This window comes from Microtus ochrogaster, unplaced genomic scaffold, assembly GCF_000317375.1.
Source record: "Microtus ochrogaster isolate Prairie Vole_2 unplaced genomic scaffold, MicOch1.0 UNK35, whole genome shotgun sequence".
NCBI classification, from domain to species: domain Eukaryota; kingdom Metazoa; phylum Chordata; class Mammalia; order Rodentia; family Cricetidae; genus Microtus; species Microtus ochrogaster.
The window spans coordinates 1574439-1585191 of NW_004949133.1; the positions used below are offsets into that span (position 1 = coordinate 1574439).

Here is a 10753-nt window from a genome sequence, read left to right on the forward strand (position 1 = left end):
AGGATTTCTGCCTCCTCCCCGCCACCGCCTCCCATTTCCCTCCCCCTCCCCCGATCAAGTCCCTCTCCCTCATCAGCTTGAAGAGCAATCAGGGTTCCCACTAAACCTGGTCTCTCTTTGTGTTCTTTTCAATCTCCAGGCCCTTGCTCGACTCGCGTTCGGTACAGTGGCGCGCGAACTGTACCGAGGGTGTATCACAAAATCGGGTGTTACAATCATGGAAATCTAAATCTCATAAAACCCTCAAATTCCTGGGATCCACGCCCCCTCTCATTTCCTGACTCTGGTTTTCCACAGATCTATCTCAGACACGCTCCACTTCAGGCACAGGAGAATCTGATTCTTTAAATGACCCCTTGTGGCTTTGTGTTGACTTCCCCTGGTGCCTGCATGCTCTCTCAAATCTATTGGCCATTTCCTTTGCTTCAATGTTTTGCTCATACTTAACATTCTAAATGAGGTGTAACTTGACCAATCCTAAATTAAGGAGTCCCTACTCACTTTAGATAAACTTATTATATATTTCGTTTTCTGTTCCTCACTCAACACATAGTCATATAATGCATAATGTTATAAAATTTGCTTATTTTTTTACACTAAAAAAATCTCTTTTTCAACCAGAGGGTATATAAAGACAAGGGGATGTTTTGTCTGTTGTATTTTTAGTATCCTTCACATTACTTGATATAGCAGCTTCAGTAAATATTTGCTTCATTAGTAGAATATAACTCACTTGATAATAATGTGCTGTGTTAGCATCTTTTAAACTCCACACAGCCCTAGAGCTAAGAACACAAGTGTTTGAAGAAATCAAAATCTATGATTTATATTTTAGAATAAAAATTCAAGCATATTAATATTTTAACTTTATTGTTTAAGATATGTTGATCTATTAGAATATCAAATGGTCCGTGTAATTCTGTTAATCTGTATTTGAGCAACTGCTTTAAACATGTTTCATTTAAACCTTGTTCAAACATAGTCAAGCCAAGAGAATTTTTACAGTAAGAAATTCCATACCATAAGACAAACTATTAGAATTCTGGCATTAAGATGCCTTTTACTACATTAATCACATTAAATATAGGAAAGTATATGAAGTTTGGCATATTTATTATTTTCTTTTCATATTATCATGGCTATTTTATGAACTTATAGAAATTTTGTTGAATCAAGAAGTTGAGGCACTTAATATCGGAAATAGTGCATTCTCATTTAAATATATTTTAAAAGGAGATCTAAATGTCAAGTTTAAAAATCATAAAAAATATTATTAAACACCTTTAAATAGAATGATAAAATCAGTTGATTTATAAATAGATCACTAAGATTTTTTGCTTTAATGGTCATATGATTTTTAGAAATTTAATCAATAAAGTAAAAGATTCAGTAACAACTAAGTTACTAAATATATGTCTTTCTTTAAAATTAATTCAAAATTTATTACCAAAGAAAACTATCTTTTTTTTTCCATACAAAGATGTGTCCTCTGGCTATCAAAGGGTTCATAAAAATGTAGAAGAAAGTTTGGTTTTACAGTCATGAGGCAGAATTAAGAGAACTGAGTTCCCTGAGCTTGTGAGGGACCAGTTTCTGGGGCTCAGACTAAAATTAGAGTTAGGTCTTCCTGCTTCAGAGTTCCCTGTTGTACGTGAGCTGTCTTCTGTTTGTAATACTATAGATGTTCCATTTGTTTTAGTTCAAATTATTCTTATGTTTGAGAATTTCATACATGAATATGTTATATATTATTTCTTCTGCTCTCCCCTCTTTCAACACCTCTACTTACTCTGACATTCTTGACCTCTTCTTTAATCATTATTCTTTTACGCACATACCTCCCCCTACTCATACACATAGACACACACAGGTACAACTGTGTGCACACACACAATCTACTGAGTCAACTTAAGGTTGCTCTTATGCATATGATTTTAGGGTTGACATTTGGATTGAATAACCCAATCAGGATTCTCTTATTGAAAAAAAAATACTACCTACCCTATCCCCTCCACCACCAGCCATTGATTACTTGAAGCTCTTCAAGAAAAGGCAGGTACTTAAGGTGATTTCCCACATACACATTGGTGTTCTTATTTACAAAACCTTCTTGATGAGACTTCCCGGAAGAAATTTCAATGTCTTGTCTAGAAAACACTATTTATTGTTAGTAGTTCAATTGCTATGGATCTTCAGAATAATTCTGCCTTCTTTTCCCTATAGTAGACTTGATCAACTGCAACATGAAGCTTCTCCCATGGATGGATATGAACTAATTTACCTGTGACTCTAATGCACTTAGAGCTTATAGTGTCAAAAATACCGTTTTTGCACCTTGTTTACAAAACATAAAAAAGAAAAGAAAAAAAAAGATTAAAAGAAAACTTTCATACTGTTGACCACAGCATTTTCATACCACTAGATGGCCTCTTTCTCTTTTAAGATCTTTTGCAACTGTTTCCAGCTTTGTTTTTCTTCTCAGAGGAGCTAGGTAAAATCATTTTTCTTGAGATTTTACTTTATTCCTAACAACACTCCTGGAGTAGTTTTGTAGGAAGAAAAAAGAGAAGTCTGAACAAGACACCAAAATGTATAAAATTTATGGTGGGCGAATATAAGATCTAGGGCAGAGAATGGAAAAGCAAACCAAACCTGCAAAGTTATGCTAATTTTTACAATGAGTTATGATGATGGCATGACATTTTAATGGAGCATGACCAAAGGTTGAACATCTTAATATTACCAGAATTAAATTATTTTTTATTTCTAATTTGTATTTGTGTGTGTAGGTGCTGTATGTATAAGGGTGTTCTCAGAGGCCAGAGGAGGGTGTCAGAACCCTTAGTGTTATTTTCAGGGGATCTGGAATGGGTTCATTTTCTCTGCCAGTCACAGGATTAATGGTAAGAAGAAAGTATTCAATACACCAGCTGACAGCAGGAAAATATCAAAAACAAATACTTTTATTAAAGGCGAAGAAACACATGCACATGTACACACACAGACACACAAATACACACAAAAGACATGCATTTATTTACACATGCATACAGAAGTTGTACACACATACATGCACAAGGTACAAACAAACACTCACACACACTAAGTGCACACACATACTAAGTGCAAACATACACACACTAGGTGCACACATACACTCCCACACACAAGGTACATACACACACACACTCCTTGCAAACAACATTATACACAGAAAGAAAGATTTCCAACAAAGCAGAGTGGGTTCTTTTTCTTTTCTACAACTGGAAGTTTTATGTGTCTTTATGAGGTATTTATGTTTGGTCAGTTTGAACAAAGACTAGGTACTGATAGGCCCACAGCTTTGAATAAACATTTCCTAATCCATGTTCTCCTGAAGGAAGTGCTGTCACCAGCACCAGGCCTCAGATCTCAAGCATTCAGCCCTTTTTCTCAGGTCAGGAAGAAATCAGAAGTTCGCCATCTTTGTTACCTATCTGTGGGCCCTCTACCTATCAAGAATCTGTCTAACTCCTAGTCATTCACAGGCACAAAATGAAGTAACATGTCATTGTGAGCTGTCTGACATAGATGCTGAGAAACAAACTCAGGTCCTCTGAGAAAGGAACATAAACTCCTTTTATTTTTTTTTATGATAGAAATGTTTATTGTGCACTTCATGCAACATACCATGTTGAAGGTTTCAATATTCAACTAACTTGACACATACTACATTTTTAGATTAGTTACCAGTTTTATCTCCTTTTACAGATAAAGCAAGTGAAACTTCAAAGGTTTGGTTATGTCAAGTGTGGTAGTATGTGCCTGTAATTCCATCACTCAAGAGATTGGGGAAGGAAGATTGTGAGTTTGAGACCAGCCTGGATGACACAGTAAAACTTTAAAAATAAATAGACAAGATTAGTTAACTATCCTATGTTATGTAGCTCTTAAGTAGATCCTGTGAAATGGGAAAGGTATTAGAATAAGTTTGATATTTTGTCAGTGACCTTGTCAGATGAGTAGAGGATGGCAATTGAAGTTTAAGGTGTCATTCCAACAAGAGGTGAATCACTAATGGGTGAGTCTCTGATAGGAAACCACAGACGGCAGAATGTCTTTTGCTTCTGCTGTGCCTTTACATGTTTGCTTCTGCCATCTTTCTCTGATATCTGTCATGGTGTGAATGGATGTGGAGAGATCCCCACTGCCTGTAATGTAGTATGTTTATCTAATGGGTACATCCTGTTCTACTGGGCATTTTTACCTGTAGATTATTATGAAGATAACTTCTTCCTAAGCTGCACTGTCTAAATGATAATAATAATGTTAGTTTAAATAGGGTTTTAGTGATTAAAAATATAAAAAAGCAAGTGTCACATAGATAGAACAATTGAGGTTTTACTGGGGAGCAGTATAGACTGAGGTTTAGGCTAATGATTAAGAGAAAGAATTGAGTCCCTGTAGCTCAGCTAGCTTAAATTCTTTTAACCTTAATGTTAGGAGGTATTTTCAGATTTTAGAGTGCATCATAGAGGAAACAAAGCTTTGAAAATAACTTAAAATTAGACTAAGATATCTTCGTCAAATAGTTTTGAGGTGAAAACCCAAGAAGAAACAATGCAAAGTTTTAAAAAGGCAGATAGTTGAGTGAGGAACTCTTTAAGGTCAGGGAACAAGAAAAAAGAAACTCAGTTATCATTAGCTCATGTGCCTTTCTTGCTAGGATTGACCAAAGGTGATGTTTAATTCCTTATACACATCTCTGCCCTCAATCTCCTGATATGAAACACTATTGATGAGTGGGTCTGCACACTGAAGATTTAAAGCCGAGCTGACTGATTGTTTCTCATGTATAAAATCTAGATTTGTGATTGCTTTAAGATTCCTTATAAGACTACCTTCTAAGACAAGTAATAAAGTGATTGATCCTTTCTTTGTAACTGCAAAATGCAGTCTGCCAAGAAAACACCTGGCCGAGAAGAACATCTTGCTTGCTTACACTCTGTTAATCTACAACGAGTGGGTTGGATATGAATGCATGTGGGTTCTTGGGGATAATTCAGTTTTCATATGTAAGATATTTAATCATGTAAGGGATATGGAAAACATTCTGTTTTTCACTTACACTCATTGTAATAATTTACTTGATAAACAGAATGTAACCACATTGTAATATCTGTATTGCCTGAAAGATTTTGTTGGGGTATATAAACTGTAGAGAAAAAAAAACAGAGGAAAAAGAGAGAAAAATGAGAGAATAAAAAAGAATAAAGATAGAATTAGAAGGAAAACATCAAGAATAAAAGAATTAGGAAGAAAACATAAAATTAAGAAGTAATACATCAAGAGAGACAAAAGGGACATTTCTGGACAGATAAGAAAAAAGAACATAGAACACTTAATCACAGGAACATAAACTCTTAACCACAGAGCCATCTACAGTTCCAATTTTTAAAAATATCAACTGTAACTGTTTGAATGTTTTATGTTTACAGTTTTTATTCTCAAGGCAGTATACTCAACTACTTGATCTTTAAGAGGGTTAGAATCATCAGGGCAGTGGAAGCGCACACCTTTAATCCCAGCACTCGGAAGATGGAGGCAGACAGATCTCTGTGAGTTCAAGGCCAGACTGGTCTACAAGAGCAAGTTCCAGAACAAGCTCCAAACCTACAGGGAAACCGTGTCTCAAAAAACCAAAAAGGAAGAAAGAAAGAAAAAGAATGCTAGAATCTTTGCAAAGAAATCTTGAAATCAACACCAAGTCCCAACATATGCCAGTGACTATGTGCCACCTAATCATGGCATTTTATCACTAGCTAAATAGAAAGAGTATAGCAAATGTCCTTGAACTAAAATCAGAGTGTCAGTCTCGTTCCTTCCTCAAGCCCAAATAATCTCAGTCATATGGGTTTTGTTAAGATTTTATAAATGACTATGTAAATAATCAACCAATTCTAAGTATAAAGTCAAAGCATACACAAAACATCGTTTAGCTGTGCCAATTATAAATATTATTATCCCTTAGGTCATGATCTTAAATGGCTTGAAAAGATGGCACTATATCATTTATAATATTAGAGTTATTTGCTTCAAAATCATATGAAGAAGATGAGATATTTTGAACTGGCATGGGTAAATTCACATTAGGTCCCAGAGACAATGAATAGCTTTTGAGAACAGAACACGTTCTTAATAGCATCTTTCATGTCTTTGTTCCTCAGGCTATAGATTATAGGATTGAAAAATGGGGCAAGGACAGCAAACATTAGTGTGATGATCTTCTCCAGAAGAGGTTGGAATGTAGCAGAGAAATGCAAGTACATGAGAGATGCACTAACAGAAAACAGCAAGAATATGGTGATGTGGGCTGAGCATGTGGAGAATGCCTTCTGCCGGCTCTCACCAGATGGAAACCTCAGGATCACGGTGATGATTCTTAAATAGGAAAGGGTGATGATAGAGACACAGGTCAGGATAGAGATAGCATGGATGACATCTTCAGCCAGAATCATAGACGTGTCTGCACACGCCAAGAGAAGTACAGGTTCTAAATCACAGAAGAGCTGGTGGATATGATTGGGGCCACAGAAGGGCAGAGTAGATATCCACACAATCTCTGGGAGGAGCATGATGAAGCCGAGGATAAAGGAGCCTGTGCAAAGCTGTGTGCACAGCTGTGGAGTTATGATGATTGCATAGCGGAGTGGGTTACAGATGGCAACGTATCTGTCAATGGCCATTATTGTGAGGACCAAACCTTCTGTGACTCCAAAGGAATGGAAAAAATACATCTGCAGCAGGCAACCAATGAAGGAGATGATTTTATCTTTGCTGACTAGGTTGTAGAGCATTCTGGGAATGGTCACTGTGGTATAACAAATCTCCAGGAAGGAAAAGATGCTGATGAAACTGTACATGGGATTGTGCAGACGGACATCCAGTTGCACAGCCAAGAAGATGATGGAGTTTCCAACAACAATGAACATGTAAATACAAAACAGAAGGATGAAGAACAAAAGGCCACCATCTTCAAACTCAGGGAAATCAGAAAAATAGAAATTTATCACCTTTGTCTGATTCTCCTTATTCATATTTTCAGCAGTTTATTAGCTGTCTGAAGGAATAGGCACAATTTGTAGTCATTAAAAGGACAAATACACAAAATTTTATCCATTCTCAATATTAAGCCAATTAAATAAAATATATGATAAAGTATTATTGTCAGATTTCAAAAATTTTACTAAGTATGTCTAGTTGTCAATTATTCTGCTTTTTTTAATAAAACAATTACAATTTATAAAAAAAATTTGGCATGTATCATTGCCCAAGAATTTGGCAATTTTAGTAAAAGGTAACAGTTTAGAAATTGCCTTCCACTACATAATCTAGTTACATAAAGATGATTTACAGAGACAAACTGTATGATATCAATTTAGCTCAACCCATCCCTTGTTATGACAAGCAAAACTGCTCTGCAGTCAGAGAAGTTAACAGAAATGTGTGCTGTCATGAAACAGCTATATATAGAAAACAATTTTTGATGTAATATCATTTGATCAAGATCTGGTAAAACTCCTCCTCAAGTGTAAAAACATAGGGTTCATGATCCATTCAGTCCTGTGATCCTTTCTGAAAGGGATTTCATGAACTAATTTCAACAGAAAGTTTCCTTTTCTACTTATAAGATTTTTTTTAACACATTGTCTTTGACAGAAAATTTCATTAACTCTACTAACCTAAAGCTGGAAAATAGCATCTAACACAGGTTCAGTGGTGTCTTTTCGACTATTTGCTACAATATTTTGCATGAGTCTAAGTTGTGTTCTTTAGTCAAACTCAACTGTTTGACAGGGCAAGATCTGAAGGGAAAGAGGAAAACTATGGATAGCCACCCCAGTCAGTCATCTGGGAGCTGACCTTAGACACAATTCATATACTCTTTTGAGGCCTCGAAACAAGCATCCACACAAAAAGAATCAACGGGAAGAAGCCGAGTATTTTGTTTGCTTTCCAGTGATCTCTTAGCACAATCAATATACAGTTAAATATAAAAAAATATGGAGAACAAAATTCCATTTGGTATTTATTCATGAAAAATTTACATTAAAAATTGAGGCTCACAGAAAAAATAATTGATGTTCTAATTGTTTCTTGTTTTATACTATTACCCAGATTAATCATCTTCAAATATGTCTTGGTCCAGTTCAGTCTCTCAGGTAACTGACTCAAGATTTCTTAACTGCAAAAGAGTGGGTATGCTAACAACTTACATAGTTGAGGGCTGTCTAAAAGACTCCAGAGCTTGCTTCTAAGCTGAAATACAATGCAAATACTTCTTGCTTTAAAACAATTTCAACACCTGCATCATTTGAATTTATGGTCTGGCATTCTTTATTGGTCTGCAATGACCTGATATATGTTTAATTGCTCAGTAAGTCAAATTACTCTGTCAATAATACACTTCACAATCACAAAATTGAAACCTGGAAGAAGTAAAAGGGGAGAATTATACAAAAAAATACTCCTCTATTTCCTGGAGGAGAGGAACAACCAGAAACCCAGCTAGTAAACTGCAATCATTATCATGGCTTTTTAAATTTCTTGCTGTCTTTCCTGACTCTGCTATATAACAAACAGGCATACTAGATTATAAATAACCCAGAACTCAGTCATGATGAGAATGACAGAGATACAGTGTCAAAGATGAAATTTAATAGACCATTTCTTCATGTATTTGCTGTAGTCAAAGAACACAATGACCTTCTCCATACCCCCATACCTGAGTAACAGTCCCCCATCTCATGTGTTTTCATAACATCAACAATGACTCTTGGGGTTTTTCCATCTTACACTCACCTCTTCCAGAATCCTCTCTTCCCAAATATCTTGATTTCTTTTCAGCCCAACAAATAGGAAGGTTATAACCACAACACTAGGTTTCTCGGGGGATAAACAATGGAGAAAGGGTTTGTTTTGACACACTTCCCAGGGTCTACAGAAAAGCTCCTTATGCCCCAAGTGCCTAATTAGGGAACTCTGTTGCCATGCTTCCATCTTACAAAGACTCCACCCCTATGGGAAGTGAGGATTTGAAGTCATGTCAGGTAGTAGAGAAAAGGAGAGAGTTGTTTTGATTTTCTGTGTAAGTTAGGAAATAATTGTTTGTGTTATACAATGTCAAACTACATCTGAGCTCCTGTCTCTTTCTGCCTCATATTCATCCTTCCGCCCAGCCATATCAATCTTGTCTCCACCTCTCTAGTAGGGGGATTAAAGGTGTTGGATCCCAAGTATTGTGATCACCTTTGTGTGAGCTCAGTTTCTCTTTTATTCAGATTCAATCTCCTGTAGCCCACGGTGGTCTTGAACTCACAGAGGTCCATCTGCCTCTGTCTCGCAAGTGCTGGAATTAAAGGTGTGTACCACCGTTACCTGGCCCCTAGTGGCTTAACTCTGCACTCTGATCTTTATGCAAACTTTGTTAGATTACAAACAAAATATCACTACAGAACTGCTTTATATATCAAAACACCCCAAGTAAATTTGTCAGAATCATCATTATTCCAATGTTAAAAATGTATAAAATCTGGACCTAAAGCTCAAATTAGTTCAATTACTTGATTATGGCCTTCTAAGAAGCTTTAAGGTCTATTTAGAGCATCCTCTTTATTTACATTATTCTTTTTCTCTGTGTGTGTATGTGTGTGGCAGGTGTGTACTTTATACAAGGCATATGTGGAAGTCAGTGAATCACTCTGAGGCATAGCTCAGTTCCCTCCTGCCATATTGTGGCATATGGGGACTGAACTTGTGTCATCAGACACACAAACAAGTACCTATGACTACCCAACTCTCTCTCAGGGCACAGTATTAGGCCCTTGGTGTTTTGCTGTATTTTAAGTCTCTAATAGATAGGTCATTTTACTTGATGAACTCTGTTTTGACAAAATGAAAATTGGCAAATTGCTCTCTCCAAGTATTTTAAGGAATCTTAGCAGTTCTTACTGTATCAGGGAGTAACTGGGTTTTTCTTCTCTGTGTTTCCCATTACTTCAGTGACTGTGGATAATGGAAAGTTTATAACTTTCTCAGCGATGAAGTGTCATAGGCCATACAGGTGAACCTACCACTATTACTCCAATAAGTAATGACAGCATTAAAATGACCCCTAAAATGACTTAACACTATATCCATAAATCAGTGTATCCCTCAAACCTCATTAGAGAAGTTTCTTTCTTGCAGGAGATGGGAACTAGCACAGATACTCGCAACTGATCAATCAGTAGAGAATAGAAGAGCTTGGGGTGTTCTGAGTTAAATGGTGTTCTTTAACACACCCATTCTGCTCAAAGCTCAAAGGTCTTTGCAGAACAGTGGGCAGAAACATTGCAAGAGTCAGAGGGGGAGGATGAGTTCAAGGAAACTGTTCTCCAGGCACAACAGGGCAGAGGCACAGGAATTCACAATGACTGTGACAGCATGAACAAGATTTTGGCTAACTTAAACCAGACAACATCCCAGCATGGTGGATAGAAGATAGGCACAAAGTATCCCCATCAGGTGGCAATCTACAGCCATTTGATAGCTGCTGTGAGAAAGTTGCTTTTCTGTAAGAAAATGAGTACTGTTTTACAAATAACACTCAAGGGCAGGCTCTATGCCCAAGAGAAATTAGCCTACAAAAGTTGCATTCAACTAGTTTAAAAGGAAGAAAGAGAAGAGGAGAGAGAGAGAGAGAGAGAGAGAGAGAGAGAGAGAGAGAGAGAGA

At 36.5% G+C, this 10753-nt stretch overlaps 1 protein-coding gene across 1 annotated transcript; it reads right to left on the bottom strand.

Annotated features, from left to right (window-relative positions):
* Positions 1–6128: 6128 nt before the first annotated feature.
* LOC101984059 (olfactory receptor 6K3-like) lies at positions 6129–7076 on the bottom strand. The gene has a single exon (XM_005368538.1). The coding sequence runs from the start codon at positions 7074–7076 to the stop codon at positions 6129–6131; it is 948 nt and encodes a 315-aa protein (XP_005368595.1).
* Positions 7077–10753: the final 3677 nt, after the last annotated feature.